General features: G+C 44.5%; 1 protein-coding gene across 9 annotated transcripts in view; it reads left to right on the plus strand.

The window, feature by feature from the left end:
- Positions 1-22,419, plus strand: part of FKBP15 (FKBP prolyl isomerase family member 15) — a 112,060-nt gene that overhangs the window by 53,828 nt on the left and 35,813 nt on the right. For all 9 annotated transcript variants that reach the window (XM_074973893.1, XM_074973894.1, XM_074973892.1 and 6 more), the window contains exons 7-17: positions 350-499; positions 2,185-2,253; positions 4,081-4,224; positions 4,674-4,816; positions 5,464-5,512; positions 14,446-14,565; positions 14,910-15,012; positions 15,880-15,983; positions 20,092-20,182; positions 21,507-21,616; positions 22,162-22,272. In XM_074973893.1, coding sequence (XP_074829994.1) covers positions 350-499; positions 2,185-2,253; positions 4,081-4,224; positions 4,674-4,816; positions 5,464-5,512; positions 14,446-14,565; positions 14,910-15,012; positions 15,880-15,983; positions 20,092-20,182; positions 21,507-21,616; positions 22,162-22,272 — 1,194 coding nt within the window. The remainder of the gene's footprint in view (positions 1-349; positions 500-2,184; positions 2,254-4,080; positions 4,225-4,673; positions 4,817-5,463; positions 5,513-14,445; positions 14,566-14,909; positions 15,013-15,879; positions 15,984-20,091; positions 20,183-21,506; positions 21,617-22,161; positions 22,273-22,419) is intronic.

The raw sequence follows: 22,419 nt of genomic DNA on the forward strand, positions 1-22,419 counted from the left end.
TTCTGTTTGGTTCACTTGAATACAGGGTAGCATGTCTCAAATTGTGACACTTCATACTTCTGTAGCGCTTTCATCCCAAGATGTTAGTGTTTTAAAATGTTAATTAAACCCATCAACACTCTGTTGTGAGCTAAGTGGTTTTCTCATTTTACATATGAGCAAAGTGCTGCATAAGGAGATGAAGCATCAGTAATGTCCACATGTGTAAAGTCTATCAGTAACGCTTTGGTCTCTCACTGTATCAGTAAGAACCTATCAGATATTGCCCGTCTTCATTCTAATTAGAATTTGTTGTGCTGCTGCAGCTGGCCACAGACAAAAGGTGCTAATGTTTGGACTTCCTTTGCAGTTATGCATTGCTAAATGCAACAGCATCCCTTCACTGGACTCGGTAGTGTACCAGGATCTCGTCGTTGGAGAGGGGCAGGGATTGGAAGTAGGAGACTCTCTGGAGGTTGCCTATACCGGTTGGCTGTTCCAGAACAATGGGCTTGGACAGGTAAACGGCTTTTACTACTAGAAATGCGTTAATACTAACCCTTCTCAAATTAAGTCATTGGAAGAGACCGTAATCTCAACACCATTGGATGGGCAAAGTATTCTCTCCATCACAACTTACTTTGTGACAGTGTCAGTCACCAGTCCTGAGGACCTGTGACTAAGAGGCACCCATGTCTCTTAGTTTGCCCTGAGACCAAACTTATTCCTTTCCCCCACACTGGAAAGCAATGCTAAATATAGGGGAAACTGAGGTACACATAGGATTTGTAAAAAATATTACAGAAAATTCCCTTCATAAATTCCTTTGAGTATTGAATGGTGAAGATAGATACTGGTTCCATACGTGCTCAGGAAGAGATGATCAAAATTCTTGTGACCTTTTAAATATCCATGTTGGATATTAAAAATAAAAGAGCCATGAAAACAGAACTAGTCATCCTAGCTTTGAAAATGGCTTGACCGGGCATCAGGTGTAACTTTACATCTGCCATCAGAGCCTCTCTTCTCTAGAAACTTAGGAATGTTTGAAGATGTTACTCTTAAACCACAAGTTGTGCTTTTGTTTAGTAACTCATTCTTAGGAAAGTGCTTTGAGGGAGGTGAGGAGCATCTTATTCCTAAAAAGTCAGCTGCTCATGCTATGTGGGAAGAATGCTTTTCCTCCAATAAGGCATGCAGATATGGTCAATAAGGTGACTTCATTTCTTCTTTGGGAAGCAAGTCACTAGGATGTCAGCATAATGTGATGTTCCCATGGTCCTGTGGCTCGTGATCTCTGCTACTGTATAGAACAGGGATCAGCAACCTTTGCACGCAGCCCATCAGGGTAAGCCCCGGCAGACCGGGCCCGTTTGGCCAAACCTGCGGACACAGCAGGTAAACAATCGCAGCTCCCACTGGCCACAGTTCGTCGTCCCAGGCTAATGGGGGCTGTGGGAAGGGCTGCCAGCTCATCCCTCGGCCCGCACTGCTTCCCGCAGCCCCATTGGCCTAGAGTGGTGAACTGTGGCCAGTGGGAGCTGCTATCGGCCAAACCTGTGGACGCAACAGATAAACAAACTGGCCCGGCCCGCCAGGGGCTTACCCTGACTGGCCGCGTGCCTAAGGTTGCCGATCCCTATGGAAGATCCAGGTCTAATTTCCTTTCCTTGCTGTAGGACACTGTCATCTGTCCACTTAAATTGGTGGTACATAAAGCAGAGCACTAAGGTTACACAGTTGTATAACGGTTTACAGAAGTTAAAATCTAGTTGTATAGTAAACTCCCAGAGGTCACTAAGCTAGCAACAGTTGGCTGGGCCCATTGTACTATTGCTATGGCAATCTGGCTGTGTAGCATTTAATTTGATTCACTCTTGCCCAAGCTGTAGAATTTAAAGTTGCTTTTCAAGCCTAAGTCTCCAGTTACTGCATGCCTACAAAACTGTCAATGTGCAGTTGGTTAGAAATTTTGGGCATGCTATGTTTTCTTCCCCCTCCCCCCATTCATTAGCATTCATTTTTGAAGTTACCACACTGGGAGACACAAGTGGTTGTAGGTATTTATGAAATAAAGGACATTGTGCTCTATTTTTTTTTTAAACATTATTTACTAGTTTGAATACTGCTTTACAACTGCAAACTTCATCAGCCCCATGGTTGGAAATCCTAGTGATTGTACCCTGTTAACTTCCAATTCCATAGGTGTTTGATTCAAACGTCAACAAGGACAAGCTGTTGCGTCTGAAGCTGGGTTCTGGAAAAGTCATTAAGGTAGAACTTCTGGCATTTTACCTTCATCTTCTGTGTACTAAAGTCTCAGATCTTGGAGGACTTCTGAAAGTTCTGTCTAGATTCACACAAACCATAATAACTTCTATTGTATTTTATGATAGTATAAGACTTGTGCTTGCATCAGTGACATGAAAGAAATTGCTGACTTTTTTAAATCTCTTCTTTCCTTGTTTTGCACAGCATCTTGCATCTATACTTATTGCCTTGACTTCCAATAACCAAGCCTCCTTGTTCTCTGTCGGTAATAGAGCGAAGTCCATAGAACTTCCTGTGCAGTAGAAAGGAAGCTGCCTATTTGAAAATAAATCTTTATATCAGAAGATGCCTTGATACTTTTCTGGTGGCAGCACTTTTACCCTACACAGCTTCCAGAAAAGTAGCTTCCTTGTGAGGAAACTCGGTCCAAGAAGAACTTATTCTGTTACGTTTATTCACGTGTAGATCACTTGAAGCTGTGTGGGGATTTTATGAAACTCCTCTGAAGACAACCTCTGCATCATGGCACCCCCTCTGGTCCATCAAACTGGTGCAGATCTGAGATTCTTTCATGGTCGGGGAGGAGGGACAGTTTTTTGTCTACTAGGGGCTTGTCTGTGCGAACACTTAGTTTGGGGCATAAATCTACCCATGCTAGCCTGCTGTGCCCTAAGTGTAAGTGTCTGCGTGGACCCTGCTGCCATGGACTACAGAACTTTTGGTTCACGGCAGCAAGATCCACACAGACAGTTTAGTGTGTAGCAGGTTAGTGTGGGGTAGATTTACACCCCAGCTTGTCCATGAACTGTTTGTGTAAACAAGCCTCAGGATTTCAAAACCAGTTTTTCCCAATTTAAACTTTAATTACTGCATTAATAGTAATCTGTACTAGTCCTGTGGCAAGCTGCCACTAATTGAAGATGAATTCTGTCATCTCTCTGTTTTAAATGCATATCTGCATGTTAATCCAGTAGCTGATACTGCTATAAACTGACTCTTTAATTTGCTCCATTAACTTCTACATTTCTCTACCCATAATCAGTTTCCTTAAATGCTATGTCTAAACCTAAGCATGGCACTTGATTGGCCAGATTACTAACATACGGCAGAAGTTACCAGAGGTTACTCTTTAAAGTATCCAAGTGTTGACCTGTGAAAACTATGGATATGTCTACACTCAAACCACTCCAGCAATACAGCCGCAGCTGTGCCGCTGTAGTGCTTAGTGTGACCATTATCTATGCCAATGGGAAAGGTTCTCCTGTTTGTGTAGGTAATTAATCTCCCAGAGAGGCAGTATTAGGTTGATGGAAGAATTCTTCCATCAACCTAGTGCTGTCTTCCATTCGAGGGGGGTTGGCATAGCTACGTCACTTAGGAGTGGGTTTTTCACACCCCTGCAAGACGTAGCCATGCCAGTGTAAGTTACCAGTGTAGGCCAGCCTTGAGTTACTACGCAAGGCTTCATCCAAGCTTCTGGAACCCAAATAGAGGTCTTGGAAGCTGGCTGCATCTCCGTATTAAAGATGGCAGCAGGTGCAATCTGCTCCACTGTTTGTATGTTAGGTGTTGTCTCCTGACGCCTAGAAATTAATATTGCTACTCTTAATTGGATATCATGGGTCCTCTACTCTAAGGGTTTTTTATCCTAAATGGAGCAACGCTGTATCCCCAGGGCTTTACAAGAAACTCTTCGATATGCATACTGGAACCTTTATAACCTGGCCTAGAACAGGCTCATCAGAATGATTGCAGATATTTTTGTGTCACTGAGTCAGACTGCTGCTTACAAATCAATTTTCTCTTCTTTTGTATTTCTGAAATGTAAAGGGTTGGGAAGAAGGGATGATGGGGATGAAGAAAGGGGGGAGACGACTTCTCATTATTCCTCCATCATGGGCTTATGGGTCCCAAGGAGTAGCCAGTCGCATTCCTTCTGATTCCACCCTGGTTTTTGAGGTGGAAGTTAAGCGGGTGAGTGTCTCCTTCCAAATATATTTTTGTACATCTGGTTTGGGCTGTTGGTTGGCAACACTTCTATCATTTCTACCTGTAAAGTAACAACACCCCTGTACATGAAAATTCCAACATAGTTAGAAGCTTCTATATACCCAGTAAAATGTCAGGATAAGTACAAAGATATAACTGCATTACTAAGACACATCTGATTTGAGGTATCTTTCTTCCACTTGCATGTAAGATGTCCAGGAAAAAATAAATCTAGCCTTCATCAAGTTATTAAGAGTGAGATGGAGAGGGAAACTTCAAACCTATAATTCTTAAATAGATGTAAATTTTCACTCTGCAGCAAATGATAGTGTGATGAACAAAACATTGGCCAGAAAGAAGCAGAATACTAAAGAGTTGTTTCAGGACCCAGAACAACAGGTCTGTGTGTAATACCTTCATCGTGGTTTTCTTAGGTGAAACTGGTAAAGGAGTCTGGCACTGATGGGCAGAGTATTGGTTCTAGGGATTCTTCTGCATCTTCCCCAGTACCCAATTCGGACAGCTTCTCCGCAGACCCTGTAGGATTGCCTCCTTCGACAATACCTCTCAAGCCTGGGTAAGAAAATAAGGAAGCAGAATGAGTTCAGAGCTCCTAGAACTTAGTATTTGTGAAAATATCTGTAAGACCCAAACTGATGGCAACCCCCTCTTGGTATTATCACTTCCTCATCAATTATTGAGAATGGACCACATCCACCCTGATTTAATTGGCCTTGACAGCACTGATTCTCCAATTGTAAGGTAACTCCCTTCTCTTCACATGCCAGTATATTTATGCCTGTCTCTGTAATTTTCACTCCATTCATCTGAAGTGGGGTTTTTTACCCACAAAAGTTTATGCCCAAATATATCCGTTAGTCTTTAAGGTGCCACTGAACTCCTCGTTATTTTTGTGGATACAGACTAACACAGCTACCCCTCTGATACTTATCATCAATGACTTGTGTATTTTGCAATTCCACAGTCATGGAATTTGCTACAGAATAATGGTCCAGAATCTCTAAGCTGTCATATATGGTTACAAATAGCTTTCCGAACATGAAGTGTTGAAATATCTTATGATGGAAAAGTGAAGTTTTGCTTGTGGGGACTACAGTTCACGGGTATGTTCAGCGATTTAGAGATATAGCGTACTCTTCATCAGTTCTTCAGAGATTTTTTTTCTAACTTTAATCCCAACATATATTTGTTTCCTCTCTGCAGAGAGCCAGCTGTTCGGACCAAGTCTAACTCTATAAATGAACAACTAGCAGTAAGTGTTGCTTTAATTAATGTGAAACGTACACAGGAATGTCCAAATATTTAAGTCTTGCCCAAGTTATTAAAATAATGCTAAGGGCCTATCTGAAATGCATGTAAGCAAAGCATGATCTCTTTAACACTTCTATTGTGTTACCCAGAAGCCTCACTTGTGATCAAAGCCTAGTTTTGCTGTGTGCTGTACAAACATGGGAAGGCTTAGTCCTTGTCCATTCAGAATTAAGATTGAAACTTTGTCCTTAAATGAACAGCAAGAGTTTTATACTGTAAACTAAGCTCCCTGGATCACTAGTGGAATGTGTCAGTATATGCAGCCTAAAATAATAGATTTAAAAAAAAGTTGGATAACTTTTGTCTGTCTGTAATGTACAAGCCCCCTGGGGTTCATGATTTCCTTAGAATAGCCAATAACCTCTACTCTTCAGGGAATTCTGCACCAAAAAATTAAAAATTATGCGCACAATATTTTAAAATTCTGCAAAATTCTGCAAATTTTATTTGTCAATATGTGTCAGCATGGCAGTGGAGAGCACAGGCCACTGGCTGCACTGAGGTGGGAGATCACCCTGAAGCCCCCACCTCATCTGGTACAGAGACTCAGCAGTGAGGTTCACCTGATCCTGACACAGTGCAAGGGCTGGGCCTGCCCCTCTGCACCAGGTGTGGGTGAGCAGGCTCAGCCCAGCAGGATCCAAGTGTGGAGGGGCTTAGTGTGGGGGGGATCCAGGTGTGGGTGAGAGGTTGCGGTGTGGGACAATCTGGGTACAGGCGGCTCAGTGGGAGATCTGCATGCATAGAGGCTCATTTGTGGGGTTCCGGGTGCAGGGGCAATGGCACTGTGCAGGGGATACTGGTGCAGGTGATTGGGGCTGGGTATGGGGAGATGGGGTTCTGTGGAGGGGGAGGTCTGGCTGGGTGGGACTTGGTGGGAGGGTCTGGATGCTGGGGGAGTGGTGCTTGATGGGGTGGGGGTCCAGGTGCAGCTGGTTGGGATCTGTGGAGTGGGGGTCCGAGTTCAGCTGCAGAGTCAGCGGAGCCGAGATAGATGGCCTCCTTCCTCTGGGCAGCTCTGCGCTTGCAGAATGAGTGGGGGCAGTGGCATGTAACCTCGTGTGGGCCCCCCGCTTCCCTTTGCTTCCCTGCTGTTTTCTGCAGGGAAACACAGGAAATCTGCGGGGGGGGCGCGTTTTCTGCAGGTACGCAGTCCTGCAGAATCCCTCCAGGAGTAAACCTCATAGCCTGAAACAACTCTGTCCCCTGTGTTCAGGGCCTTTGTCATCACTGACGTTTTGAAAGAGAAATGCTAGTCTTAACTCCTCCTTCGCTTCCCTGTGGCCTCTCATTTGGTAAATTGTTGCATCTCTCATCCTGTTAATGGTTAGGGGCATCTTCAGTAGCTCCATACTTTAGGAAAGCTTTTCATTTCATCTTGTCCAGTAGCATAAAGGTTATCACTTGAGGGTCTGGTTCTTCCCCACTTCCCTGGATGAGGCCATGTCTACTGAAGTTAAAGCAACAGTTTCAGCCTTGAATCTGACTGACTTGATCCTATACAAGGAGAGCTTGAGGATTTCTGTCATTTTTAGTTGTGATGTGGGGAACTCAAGGAAATATGGGTCTATATGCTTTTTTAAAAACATTTGTACAATGGCCCTAAAAGGGTAACTTTGTGTTTAAGGGTGTGGTTTCTTTGGCTATGTGGGTGCTAACAGAACTATAGCTGTCTTCTCATATGTACTGATCAGATACCATGGTGATAGTCAACTTAATACTCCTTGCTATCCATTTTATTTTTGCAGCCCTCAGAAGTAAAGCTTGTTAGCTGCAATAGTGTGAGGTGGTCTCCTATGTGCTACAGAATAGGATGGGCTACTGTCAAGAAATCTGGGCTCCTTTGTATCCCTTATGCAGATGGAGCACAGTCATAGAATGAAGGAGTTGGTTAACTTTGAAAATCAGTTCTAGGAGTTCAGGCATGAAACTCTCTCTCTCCATCTTTTGCAGTGGTGTTGTAGCCATGTTTGTCTCAAGCTATGAGAGAGACAAAGTGGGTGATATATCTCTTATTGGACCAACTTCTGTTCGTGAAAGAGACAAGGCTTTGGGTTTCACAGAGCTCCTCCTCAGGTCTGGAGAAGGAAACCATAGTGTCCAAGCTACATACAAGATGGGACAGATGGTTAAGCATAACGGATTCACACCTGTTGTAGAAGACAACTTAAAATTAATACTTCTGCAGTTGTAGGATAATGGAGAATTAGTAGGCAGCAGAGTGTTATAAGTTGTTGTAATGGGCCATAAAACCAGTCTCTCTGTCAAGTCCATGTTCTTGAGTGTCCACCAGAATTATGAATTTAAGGTCCCAAGCTTGCGTATTGAAGGTGTCATGCAGGTTTCCTTTAAGGACGTGGACTGAAGTCAGTTATGGAGTGATTGCTTTGTGAAAAGTGTTTGCCAGTCAGTGACAGGGTGTTCTGTGTCTTATTTTTCTGCATGAGTTCTTCTGAGAGCATGGTGACTGTCTAGTTTCACCCATGTAGCTGCTGTTGGGGCATTTGATGCACTGGATGAGGTACACCACTTGTGATAGAAGTGTATAAGACCTATGAATCTAGAATGATGTGTTGTGTGGGATATTGATTATTGTAGAAGTGGGGATATGGCTGCAGGTTTTGCATCTATTGTTTTGGCAGGGTCTGGTGCAGCTTTGGGTTGGTGTGTCTTGGTCTGTGGGCAGCTTTCTTCTGATGATTTTGCAGAGGTTGCAGGGTTGTCTGAAGGCCAGAAGAGGGCATCCTGAAAGAAATATTTCCTGGATGTGGTCCCCATCAGGTATGGGTTGTAATTGTTTGATACCCCATATAGGTTCTAATGTGGGGTGGTAGCTGACAAGTAGGGATATGCATTGGTGGGTTTTTTCTGTATTGAAGCAGCTTCTCCTGCTCTATGTGGGTGGACTGATCCATGTTGCAATCTACTTCTCTGGTGAAGTGTCCTTGTTTGATGAAGACAGTTTTAAGTGTGTTAAGATGTGTATCTCAGACTTCCTCCTAAGAGCATATTCTGTGGTATCTGAGTGTCCGTAGATAACAGATTTCTTGGTGGGTCTTGGGTGATTACTGGATTGTGAAGGTAGGTGTGGTGATCCGTGGATTTCCTGTGTATAGTTGTCTGTAGGGTTCCATTGCTGAAGCTTATCCTGGTGTGCAGGAAGCTGGTGTTGGTGTGGAAGAGAGAGAGTTTGATGGATAGGGGATGTGGTCATGGTGGTTGAAGCTGTAATGGAAACTATGAAGGAGTTTAAGTTAAAATCATAGAATATCAGGGTTGGAAGGGACCTCAGGAGGTCATCTAGTCCAACCCCCTGCTCAAAGCAGGACCAATCCCCAATTAAATCATCCCAGCCAGGGCTTTGTCAAGCCTGACCTTAAAAACTTCTAAGGAAGGAGATTCTACCACCTCCCAGGGTAATGCATTCCAGTGTTTCACCACCCTCCTAGTGAAAAAGTTTTTCCTAATATCCAACCTAAACCTCCCCCACTGCAACTTGAGACCATTACTCCTTGTCCTGTCATCTTCTACCACTGAGAATAGTCTAGAACCATCCTCTTTGGAACCACCTCTCAGGTAGTTGAAAGCAGCTATCAAATCCCCCCTCATTCTTCTCTTCTGCAGACTAAACAATCCCAGTTCCCTCAGCCTCTCCTCATAAGTCATGTGTTCCAGACCCCTAATCATTTTTGTTGCCCTTCGCTGGACTCTCTCCAATTTATCCACATCCTTCTTGTAGTGTGGGGCCCAAAACTGGACACAGTACTCCAGATGAGGCCTCACCAATGTCGAATAGAGGGGAACGATCACGTCCCTCGATCTGCTCGCTATGCCCCTACTTATACATCCCAAAATGCCATTGGCCTTCTTGGCAACAAGGGCACACTGCTGACTCATATCCAGCTTCTCGTCCACTGTAACCCCTAGGTCCTTTTCCGCAGAACTGCTGCCTAGCCATTCGGTCCCTAGTCTGTAGCTGTGCATTGGGTTCTTCCGTCCTAAGTGCAGGACCCTGCACTTATCCTTATTGAACCTCATCAGGTTTCTTTTGGCCCAATCCTCCAATTTGTCTAGGTCCCTCTGTATCCTATCTCTGCCTCCAACGTATCTACCACTCCTCCCAGTTTAGTATCATCCGCAAATTTGCTGAGGGTGCAATCCACACCATCCTCCAGATCATTTATGAAGATATTGAACAAAACCGGCCCCAGGACCGACCCCTGGGGCACTCCACTTGACACCGGCTGCCAACTAGACATGGAGCCATTGATCACTACCCGTTGAGCCCGACAATCTAGCCAGCTTTCTACCCACCTTATAGTACATTCATCCAGCCCATACTTCTTTAACTTGCTGACAGGAATACTGTGGGAGACCGTGTCAAAAGCTTTGCTAAAGTCAAGAAACAATACATCCACTGCTTTCCCTTCATCCACAGAATCAGTAATCTCATCATAGAAGGCGATTAGATTAGTCAGGCATGACCTTCCCTTGGTGAATCCATACTGACTGTTCCTGATCACTTTACTCTCGTGTAAGTGCTTCAGGATTGATTCCTTGAGGACCTGCTCCATGGTTTTTCCGGGGACTGAGGTGAGGCTGACTGGCCTGTAGTTCCCAGGATCCTCCTTCTTCCCTTTTTTAAAGATTGGCACTACATTAGCCTTTTTCCAGTCATCTGGGACTTCCCCCGTTCGCCACGAGTTTTCAAAGATAATGGCCAATGGCTCTGCAATCACAGCCGCCAATTCCTTCAGCACTCTCGGATGCAACTCGTCCAGCCCCATGGACTTGTGCACGTCCAGCTTTTCTAAATAGTCCCTAACCACCTCTTTCTCCACAGAGGGCTGGTCATCTACTCCCCATGTTGCGATGCCCAGCGCAGCAGTCTGGGAGCTGTCCTTGTTAGTGAAGACAGAGTCAAAAAAAGCATTGAGCACATTAGCTTTTTCCACATCCTCTGTCACTAGGTTGCCTCCCTCATTCAGTAAGGGGCCCACACTTTCCTTGGCTTTCTTCTTGTTGCCAACATACCTGAAGAAACCCTTCTTGTTACTTTTGACATCTCTTGCTAGCTGCAGCTCCAGGTGCGATTTGGCCCTCCTGATTTCATTCCTACATGCCCGAGCAATATTTTTATACTCTTCCCTGGTCATATGTCCAACCTTCCACTTCTTGTGAGCTTCTTTTTTATGTTTAAGATCCGCTAGGATTTCACCATTAAGCCAAGCTGGTCGCCTCCATATTTACTATTCTTTCGACTCATCGGGAAGGTTTGTCCCTGTAACCTCAACAGGGATTCCTTGAAATACAGCCAGCTCTCCTGGACTCCTTTCCCCTTCATGTTAGTCCCCCAGGGGATCCTACCCATCCGCTCCCTGAGGGAGTCGAAGTCTGCTTTCCTGAAGTCCAGGGTCCGTATCCTGCTGCTTACCTTTCTTCCCTGTGTCAGGATCCTGAACTCGACCATCTCATGGTCACTGCCTCCCTGATTCCCATCCACTTTTGCTTCCCCCACTAATTCTTCCCTGTTTGTGAGCAGCAGGTCAAGAAAAGCTCCCCCCCAGTTGGCTCGTCTAGCACTTGCACCAGGAAATTGTCCCCTACGCTTTCCAAAAACTTCCTGGATTGTCTATGCACCGCTGTATTGCTCTCCCAGCAAATATCAGGAAAATTAAAGTCACCCATGAGAACCAAGGCATGCGATCTAGTAGCTTCTGCGAGTTGCCGGAAGAAAGCCTCATCCACCTCATCCCCCTGGTCCGGTGGTCTATAGCAGACTCCCACCACTACATCACTCTTATTACTTACACTTCTAAACTTAATCCAGAGACACTCAGGTTTTTCTGCAGTTTCGTACCGGAGCTCTGAGCAGTCATACTGCTCCCTTACATACAGTGCTACTCCCCCACCTTTTCTGCCCTGCCTGTCCTTCCTGAACAGTTTATAACCATCCATGACAGTACTCCAGTCATGTGAGTTATCCCACCAAGTATCTATTGTTCCAACCACGTCATAATTCCCTGACATCACCAGGACCTCCAGTTCTCCCTGCTTGTTTCCAAGGCTTTGTGCATTCGTATATAAGCACTTGAGAGAACCTGCTGATCGCCCCTCATTCTCAGTATGAGGCTGGAGCCCTCCCATCACAGACGTTCCTTCCTGTGCTTCCTCCCGGTATCCCGCTTTCCCACTTACCTCAGGGCTTTGGTCTCCTTCCCCCGGTGAACCTAGTTTAAAGCCCTCCTTACTAGGTTAGCCAGCCTGCTCGCAAAGATGCTCTTCCCTCTCTTTGTAAGATGGAGCCCGTCTCTGCCCAGCACTCCTCCTTCATGGAACACCATCCCATGGTCAAAGAATCCAAAGCCTTCTCTCCGACACCACCTGCATAGCCATTCGTTGACTTCCACGATTCGACAGTCCCTGCCCTGGCCTTTTCCTTCCACAGGGAGGATGGACGAGAACACCACTTGCGCCTCAAACTCCTTTATCCTTCTTCCCAGAGCCACGTAGTCCGCAGTGATCCGCTCAAGGTCATTCTTGGCAGTATCATTGGTGCCCACGTGGAGAAGCAGGAAGGGGTAGCGATCCGAGGGCTGTTCAGAGGATGAAAATATCATTGATGTATCTCAGGTATATTACTGATTTTTGTGGTGCATTTTTCTAGATGTTTTTCCTCAGTACCCCATAAAGAGAATGGCATATCGGGGACCCATCCTAGTACCCATGGCAGTTCCCAGGGTATAGACAAAGTGTTTGTTAAATGTAAAGTTATTATCAGTGAGGATAAAATGGATGAGTTTGGCGATGTTTGGGTTGGATTTCTATGTGTGGTCCATTGTCTTGTGGAGACAGTAACTCCTCACTTTGTCGTCCCAGTTAACGTTGTTTCGTTATGTCGCTGATCAGTTAGAGAACATGCTTGTTTAAAGTTGCACAATGCTCCCTTATAACGTTGTTTGGCAGCCACCTGCTTTGTCCACTGCTTGCAGGAAGAGCAGCCCATTGGAGTGAGCTGGTGGGGGCTTGGAACCAGGATGGACTGGCAGCCCCCCATCAGCTCCCCTAAATTCCCTGTGCAGCAGCCACCCAGCAGGCTATCAATTGCTGGGCAGTTCAGGTGTCCCTCCCCCCACTGCTGTGTGCTGCGCCTGCCCTCTGCCTTGGAGCTGCTCCCAGGAGCCTCCTGCTTGCTGTGGGGGGGAAGCAGGGTGCTGATGTCAGTGTCCCCCTCTCCCTGCTCCTGACCCCCGTTCCTGTACCGCATCTCCACAGAGCAGGGACGGGGACAAGACAGGGCTCGGGATGGAGGGAGCTTGCTGGCAGCAGCTGCTGTCTCAACTTGCTGATCTGCTTAAAAAGTCAGTGTACTTAGAGTGAGGTCAGCGTACTTAAAGGGGCAATGCACGTTTCTCTCTCTCTCGTGTGTGTGTGTGTGTGTGTCTCACACACACGCACCCCTGGCACTTTGGAAAGTGGAGGGAGCGGTGAGCTCCAGTGGGATAGCATGGGTTCATCATCGCGTTCGGTTTCCACAAGGAATGTTTGCAGCCACTGCCGTTCTGTGTCTCCTCCCTCCATTCGTGCTGCCTTGTAGAGTGTGAGGCTACATTAACAACGTGTTAACCCTCGAGGGCTCAGACGAGTGCTAGTTCATCATTTAGCAGTAACGCATTCCCTGGGAAACATCCCACCTTCTGACGCCACCACCTCAACCAAGCTTCACAATCATCATTGCTGTGTACAGTATTAAATTGTTTAAAACTTACACACATACATACACACAGTATATGTGTGTGTGTATATATATATATATAGTCTTTTGACTGGCGAAAAACATTTCCCTGGAACCTAACCTAACCCCCCCCCTTTACATTAATTCCTATGGGGAAATTGGATTCGCTTAACATCGTTTCGCTTAAAGTAGCATTTTTAAGGAACATAACTACAACGTTAAGTGGGGAGTTACTGTATTTGAAGCAGGCAGCAATTCCATCATGATGATTTTGGTGTATAGGGAGATTGACATCCATGGTGGCAAGGATGGTGTTATAAGGGAGGTTGTTAATGTCATGGAGTTTCTGGAGGAAGTCCGTTGTGTTCCGAAGGAAACTGCCCCTTGTGTGGTGAGTGGTGTGAAGGTGGCTTCTGTAAGTCCTGATATTTCTTCAGCTAGATATGATGGCTTTGCCTGGGTTCCCTTGTTTGTGTATCTTGGGAAGCATGTAGGAGGTCCCTGGGGTTTGTCCCTGGAGGATGAGGTTGTAGAGTTGTTTCAGGAAAGATATTTGATTCCCTTCAATTCCTATGTGAATTTTCACAAAATGAATACTTCGTATCTGACCTCTGTCATGTTCTCAAAGAAAATCTGCACACCTTCAAAAGCTATGCTGCAACATGTGTGAACCCCTTATGCTTAACAATCTGTCCCACCTTGTATTTAGCTTGGATGCTTTGGTTTTCTTGTTCTGACCTTAGGAAGAGCTCTGTGAAGTTCATCCCATCCACCAACAGAAGTTGGTCCAATAAAAGATATTACCTCGTCCAGCTTGTCTCTTTCTATCTTGTTAATGTGTACAATAGATAGCCATACAATACTCATGACTGTAAAATCAGATGTGTAAACAGTATATTAACTCTATTCTCTCTTTAACTAAAGTATTATCTAAAGGACCAAAAGATCTCGGGAATTCTCTAAATACAGAGACTTTCTTCATTTGATACCTGGAAAAAGACTGAACAAAGCTTCTGCAACCGAGTCAATATATAATTCTGGGCTCTATAGAACCATAGTAATCCGGGTTAGTGTCAAGAGAGCACTGAAAAATGGGTTAAAAGATACGGAGACAATGTAATTGCAAATGTTTCTTCCAGAATCCTGATGTAGCAAAAGCAAAGCTGATTTCTCGGATGGCTAAAATGGGACAGCCTATGCTTCCTTTCCTTGCAGGAACAGCAGGCACCCAGCTTGACTCCAGTGACTCAGAAATAGAGGTGCGTCACCAAGCACTCATATTCCTTAAAGTAGGCGTTGATATACATCCCAGGCTGTGCGAGAACTGCTGCTGAGTGCACAGTGGCTGCTCTGCCTGCCTGCGGGGTGACTGCTCTGTCAGTGTATCACTTGTGCCTTTTTGAAGCTCGTGGGTCACTTTGTATGATTGGAATTGTTGACATTCAGTTCCACATGAGGCTAGCATTCCTGTCAAGCTTAAATTCCCTGTCTCTACATGGGTGCATTGCTGTTAATCATATCTGGTCTTAGGAATAGCTTTTATCCAAACTTTTGGCTAAGTTGTTAGCTCGGTAATACTGACTGAAATCTGTGAATGTTTTAGGACCCAAATACATTGAGAGGAACAGCACAGCCTGTCTCTTCATCCCCCAAGAGACCTTTCTCGCAGCCAGCTCATGCAGTATTTCCTCAGTTGACAACACAAGGTAATGAATTGGTCTCTTTGGGTTTGATAGGTAGAAACTGCACTCGTGGACTGGCATGTTTAACCATTTTCTGCTGCATGAATGGTGTGTTCCTTTAAGGAACTGAAAAGAAGACGTGACTTGTGAGTGACCCTCCCATCACTCAGCTCTCCAGGAGGCTGAGTTATTTAGGGTGCGTGTTCACTGTAGTGTCAGTTCTAGTTATCTGCACTGAAGTTACTTCTCATGAGTTAGTCTAGCTTGAGTGGAAGAGGACCACAAAGCAAAGTAACATTTGAGCTCTTATGTCCATACTGGCACTGCACTTGTCTGTCGCTAAGACTTCGGGGGGGGCACATCCCATGGCTCGCTGAGCTGCTGTAGGAATTTTCCCAATGGATTGTGGGAGACTGTCTCTGTCCTTTCTGTGTACATGAGGGGGAGAGAAGGGGAATTAGGGGAAGGCATTGGAGGACTCGTAGCACTCGAGTGGAGCTAGCTGGCTTCCACACTGCAGAATTGTAATGTTAACAGCTGAGTTGTGTTCACTCAAGCTTTAACCTTGACCTCCTGGCAGGCCAGACAACTTGAGTTAAAAACACTATCACATTTGAGTTAAGCATTTCTCTGTGTGGAGGGAACTCAGGTTAGGGGCAAACTCTTGCTTACTTTGCAGTGAAGACAGCCCCTTAATCTTCCTCAGATGGATTCACTTAGGCAAGATTGTGGGCAGTCTCACATTAGCCTTGGTCTGTTCAGTGTCTGTAGTTACTTGAATCATGTAGAGGTCCCATACACTTACGTCAAGTAACTTAAGCAACTGAAAATGACTGTCGGCAACAAAGGATAGACTTACTGTGCTAGATATCTTCTCTTGTTCCTTTTCAGTACCTCAGCCATCTGTTTCTGGGCTCCAAGCACCCTCTGCTGCCTTAATGCCTGCAACCCTCCAGTCCCATTCAGCTCTCCCTGGAAGTGCACAGAGTTTTCAGGTATTGAAATCAGACTAGTGGAGACCTCTGATGTATGCTCTTCTCCATTGTTGGGAAGAGAGGATCCACAAGTGGAATAGAGGAGCCACCCAAAGAAGGAGCCATCTAACCAAACTGAAGGACGTTGAAAAATCCAAGGGTTCAGAAAGAGAGCCACAAGAATAATTAAAGAACATAAGAACAGCTATACTGGGTCATACCAAAGGTCCATCTAGCCCAGTATCCTGTCTGCTGACAGTGGCCAGTACCAGGTGCTTCTGAGGCAATGAACAGAACAGGCAATCGGCGAGTGATCCATCCCCTGTCATCCATTCCCAGCTTCTGGCAGTCAGAGGTTGAGGGGGGGACACAGCATGGGGTTGCATCCCTGACCATGTTGGCTAATAGCCATAGAATCATAGGACCGGAAGGGATCTCGAGAGCTCATCTAGTCCAGTCCCCTGCACTCATGGCAGAACTAAGTATTATCTAGACAATCCCTAACAGGGATTTGTCTAACACACTCTTAAAAATGTCTAGTGATGAGATTTTCACAACCTCCCTAGGCCATCGATGGACCTATTCTCCATTAACTTATCAAACTCTTTTTGAACCCGGTTATACTTTTGGCCTTTACAGCAACCCGTGGCAATGAGTTCCACAGGTTGATAGTCCATTGTGTGAAGAAATACTTCCTACCCATTAATTTCATTGGGTGACCTCTGGTTCTTGTGTTATGTGAAGGGGTAAATAACACTTCACAAATGGTGTGGTGAAAATGAATAAGGATTTTATAGACCTCTGTCCTATTCTCCCCCCCTGCCCAGTCTCTCTTTTCTAAGATGAAAAATCCCAGTCTTTTTAATCTCTCCTTGTACCGGAGCTGTTCCATACTTCTAATCATTTTTGTTGCCCTTCTCTATGCTTTTACCAATTGTAATGTCTTTTTTGAGATCAGGTGACCAGAAGTGCATACAGTATTCAAGGTGTGGGCATACCATGGATTTGTATAGTGGTATTATGTTTTTCTGTCTTACTATCTATGCTTTTCCTAATAGTTCCTAATATTCTGTTAGCTTTTTTGACTGCTGCTGCACAATGAGCAGATCTTTTCAGAGAACTGTCCAAGATCTCTTTCCTGAGTGGTAACAGCTAATTTAGACTCCATCATTTTGTGTGTATAGTTGTGATAATGTTTTCCAGTGTGCATTACTTTGCATTGAATTTCATCTGCCATTTTGTCACCTTTTGTCACTCTTCGCAGTCAGCTTTGGACTTAACTATTTTGAGTAATTTACTATTGTCTGAAAACTTTGCCACCTCACTGTTTACCTCTTCTTCCAGATCATTTATTATTATGTTGAACCACACTGGTCCCAGTACAGATCCTTGGCAGACCATGGTATTTTACCCCTCTCCACTGAAAATTGACCATTTATTCCTACCCTTTGTTTTCTATCTTTTTTTCAACCAGTTATTGATCAATGAAAGGACCTTCCCTCTTATCCAATGACTGCTTACTTTACGTAAGAGTCTTGGGCAAGTGATCTTACCAAAGACTTCCTGAAAGTCCAGGTACACTATATCCACAGATTCACCCTTGTTGACACCCTCCAAGAATTCTAATAGATTGGTGAGGCATGATTTTCCTTTACAAAAGCCATGTTGACTCTTCCCCAATATATTGTGTTCCTCTGTGTGTCCGAGAATTCCATTCTTTACTATAGTTTCAACCAATTTGCCGGGTATTGAAGTTAGACTTGGTGACTTGTAATTTGCCCGGGTCACCTCTGGAGCCTTTTTTTTAAAAAAAAAAAAAATTGGTATTACATTAGCTCTCTGCCTGTCATCTAGTGCAGAAGCTAATTTAAGTGATAAGTTACATACCGCTACCACTCTGAAACCTGATACCACAGTTAGTAGTTTTGCAGTTACATATTTGAGCTCCCTCAGGACCAGATGGTATTTATCCAAGAGATCTGGTGACTTATTACTGTTTCATTTACCAATTTGTTCCAAAACCACCTCTATTGACACCTCAATTTGGAACAGTTCCTCAGATTTGTCATCTGAAACGAATGGCTCAGGTGTGGAAATCTCCCTCACATCCTCTGCAGTGAAGACCAATGCAAAGAATTCATTTAACTTCTTCTTCTTTAACTTCTTGAGTGCTTCTTTAGCACTTTGATCATCCAGTGGCCCCACTTATTGTTTGGCAGGTTTCCTGTTGCTGATGTACTTACAAAAACTAAAACAGCAATTTTTGGTGGGTTTTTTTTGTTTTTTTTGCTCATTGCTCTTCAGATTAGTTTTTGGCTTGCCTAATTATACTTCCACGCTTGATTTGCCAGAGTTTTTTCCTTTCTATTTTCCTCAGTAGGTTTTGATTTGAAATTTTAAAAAGTTGTCTTTTTGTCTGTAACTACCTCTTTTACTCTGTTTAGCCATGGCAGCTTTTTTTGGTCCTTTTATTTATTTTTAATTTGGGTTATACTTATAGTTGGAGCCTCTATTATAGTGTTTTTAAAAAGTTTCCATGAAGCATGCAGGCATTTTACTCTTATAACTGTTCTTTTTAATTTCCATTTGACTAGCCTCATTTTTGTGCAGTTCCCCCTCTTTGAAGTTAAACTGTGGTGTGTTTCTTTGGTATTTTCCCCCTACAAGGATGTTAACTTTTTATTACATTATGGTCTCTGTTATGTAGTGGTTCAGCTATATTCACCTCTTGGACCAGATCCTGTGTTCCATCTATCTGTTTCCCCCACCCCTTAGTTTAAAAATGCCTCTAGACATTTTTTAATTTTACATGCCAGTACTCTGGTTCTGTTTTGGTTTAGATGGAGCCCGTTCTTCCTGCGTTGGCTCCTCCTTTCCCAAAAATGTCCCCAGGTCTCAATAAACCTAAATTCCTCCTCTGAACTCCATCTCATCCACTCATTGAGACGCTGCCGTTCTTCCTGTCTAAATGGCCCTGTGTGTGGAACTGGAAGCATTTCAGATACACTACCATGGATGTCCTGAACTTCAGTCTCTTACCTAGTGGCCTAAATTTGGCCTCCAGGACCTCTCTCCTACCTTTCCCTATGTCATTGGTACCGACATGTACCATGACCACTGGCTCATCCCCAGCATTGCACATAAGTCTGTCTAGATGTCTTAAGAGGTCCTCAACCTTCACACTGAGCAGGCAACATACCATGATGACTGAGAGAACCACAAAACCCAACCATCTATATTTCTAATACTCTCTAATCCGGGGTGGGCAAACATTTTGGCCTGAGGGCCACATCTGGTTTCTGAAATTGTATGGAAGGTGGGGTAGGGGAGGCTGTGCCTAATAACATGCGTCTCCACCCTCATGAGAGGATACCAACTATGGGATCATTTCCCTCCATTCCACCTTGATGTTCTCCTTCCCCAAGACTTTCATCCTCCTCAGCAGCACAGAGGCTGTCATGTGGGGAGTGGGACTTCTCTATTGTGTTCCGAGAGTCTCATCTATGTGCCTCTCTGTCTCCCTTAACTCCTCCAGTTCAGTCACTCAGCCCTCAGGGCACATGCAGGCTCTTGAGACTAATCTGCCACTTGCCCACAAGGCAGGTAATAATACATGCTGCATTCAGTGCAGTAAACTAGATAGCCTCTACTCTGCTGTTGGACTTGTGCCTGCATTATTTGTACTCTTGCAAGGTTTTTTTTGTGGATGTTTTTTGTGGGTGGGGTGTTAATTGGCGTAAATTTAGAGAACATTTACTAGGTGCATTGGCTCAGACGCTCCCTTGAAAAACTCCTGTTTTGGACTAAATGGAAAGTCTTTGAGTTAATAGCATTTGTGACACCCAGATGCTTCAGTTCACTTACATTGAGTGAGGAAAGCTTGTCAGAAGAAAAGTTATTTGGGTTTTGTGGTTGTCCTACCTAGAGATGACCAAAGTGAATGGGGTTTATTCTTGTTCTTCCTTAAAAATGGCTTCAGTGACATTCGCTGTCTTAGCATCCATATTTAATCTACAGATGCTCCACTCAGACCTTGTTTCTCAAACTTCATCCATAACAGACATTATAGAGAGTAGCATGTAACTGAAACTGTTAGAACAAAACAAAACGAAGTGTCTTCTTCCCTTAGCCGTATGCAGGAATGGCATATGCCTATTCACAAACTGCAGCTGCTTCCCAACTCCAGCCTGTAGGACAGATGTATCCAGCACCTTTCCAAGGTATGTCAGGAAAATGTGCACCATATGAAATCTCTCAGCTGCTCTGATGCATTGTAAATTAATTTTTTGTAATAAATATCCACACAGGACTGGAAGCAGACATACACCCATACCTTTCAGAGCCCTTACATCTGCTGGCTCAGTTTTATGTTGTGCCATGTTTTGTTTTTTTAAATGCCGGATAAGGACAAATGATACTTAATAATTCAAATTCCGCCCCTGCCCCGCAAGGTGCACTCAGGGGAGGGACTAATATGGGGAAAAAAATTCCTGAGATCTATTCCCGAGTGTGCACATGGCTAGTGACTCTAACATAGTCACTTATTAAATTTCATTATAAATTTATTGTTTATCCTGTTCCATGTGTTTTAAACATTTGGCAGCTGAAATGACCATCTATAAATTCCTACATGGGGAACAAATATTTAACAATGAGCTCTTCAATCTGATAGAATGGTGTAACAGGCCAATGGCTGGCTGGTGAAACGAGACAAATTCAAACTGGAAATACGCCATACATTTTTAACAGTGAGGATAATTAACTATTGGAACAATTTACCAGGGGTCGTGTTAGGTTCTCTATCATTAGCAATCTTTAGATCAAAATTGGATGTTTTTCTGAGAGATGCTCTAGGGCCAGTGGTTCTCAACCAGGGTTCCTGGGCCCAGTGGTGGGCTGCAAGCAGGTTTCAGGGGGGCTGCCAAGCAGGGCTGGCATTAAACTTGCTGAGGCCCAGGGCAGAAAGCCGAAGCCCCACCGTAGGGGGCTGAAGCCTGGGGTCTGAGCTCCGCCACCCAGGGCTCAAGATGAAGCCTGAATAACTTAGCTTTGCAGGGGCCCCTGTGGTGTGTGGCCTCAGGCAATTGCCCTGCTTGCTACCCCCTAACGCTGGCTCTGGCTTGTGTATGCAGAAAGAGTTGTTGTGACACAGGTAGGCTGTGGACTTTTTATAGCATGTTGGGGGGGTGGGGAGGAAGAGTAAAAGGTTGAGAATCTCTGCTCTAGAGATTATTTTGGGGAAGTTCTCTGTCCTGTGTTACACAGGAGGTCAGACTAGATGATCACAATGATCATTCTGGCCTTGGAATCTATGAATTGCTGTAAACAAGTCCATTGATTTCCTGCAACTATAGACCTGGTTTCTTATAGTTAAAGCAATAACATGCCTTGTTTTCTAGATCTTCTTAATCACTGACCTTTAGGAAGATGGCAGCCCCTGTAGCTGCCAGGCTTTGAACGTAGACCAATGCTAATACTGTACTTCTGCTTCTGTGGTGGTCTTTTTGCCACGCTAACTGGTCACTTTTCTCCTTCCGATTCTAGCACCTAGTGACGTTACTTCATTCTTGATGACAGAAGCTCGACAACATAACACTGAAATCCGAATGGCTGTTAGCAAAGTAGCTGATAAAATGGATCATCTAGCTGCCAAGGTAATGATATAGACCTGGCAGTAGAGGAGAGAGATCTGATGTGGAGCGGACTTGTTCACAAGGGGATAAAGCCACTTGCCCTTCTCAACCATATAGTGCCTCAGAAGTAGGTGTTATGTTGAAGAGTTCAAGCTGCTGTGTTTAGCTTTTACATTCTGCAGTAGCTTAACCATATAACGGTGGAGTTTTCACTAATTATACTTCACGTGTGATTTGACTACTATAAAAAATGCCCAGTTGCAGCAAGATGATCCTCATGAAGGAGCTGTCTGTTATGATTGTACACTTAATGCCTCGCCTCCAAGGAATCCCACAGCCCTGCACAAGGTGGCATGGCTGTAGTTTATATGCATATTCTACAACTGCTGTATGAGTGATCAGATGAAGCTAGAAAGCTTGTATCATCCACCAACAGAAGTTGGTCCAATAAAAGACACTACTTCACCTACTTTGTGTATCTCAGGTGAAGTTGTGACAAGTTGTGACGTGCTAAATGCTCACATTAACATCCTGCTGAAGTGACTTCCATGGTTTATTCCTTACAGGTGGAGGAGTTACAGAAACACAACACTAGCAACAACTTGCTGCTACCTGGCATCTCTTCAGTTACCATGGAAACTGCCATGATCATGAGCAACATCCAGCGCATCATTCAGGTATGGGTGGCTGAGTGCTAGGGTAGCCTTGCTGGTTCCTCAGTAACTGATATTGTGTTCTGTACGTGCCTAGGTAGTAAAAGCATTACTATTAAATTTCTTCTGATCATGAAATCAGCTGTAGGTGGCATTCCCTAGGTCACCCCA

Source organism: Natator depressus, chromosome 16, assembly GCF_965152275.1.
Source record: "Natator depressus isolate rNatDep1 chromosome 16, rNatDep2.hap1, whole genome shotgun sequence".
NCBI lineage: Eukaryota > Metazoa > Chordata > Testudines > Cheloniidae > Natator > Natator depressus.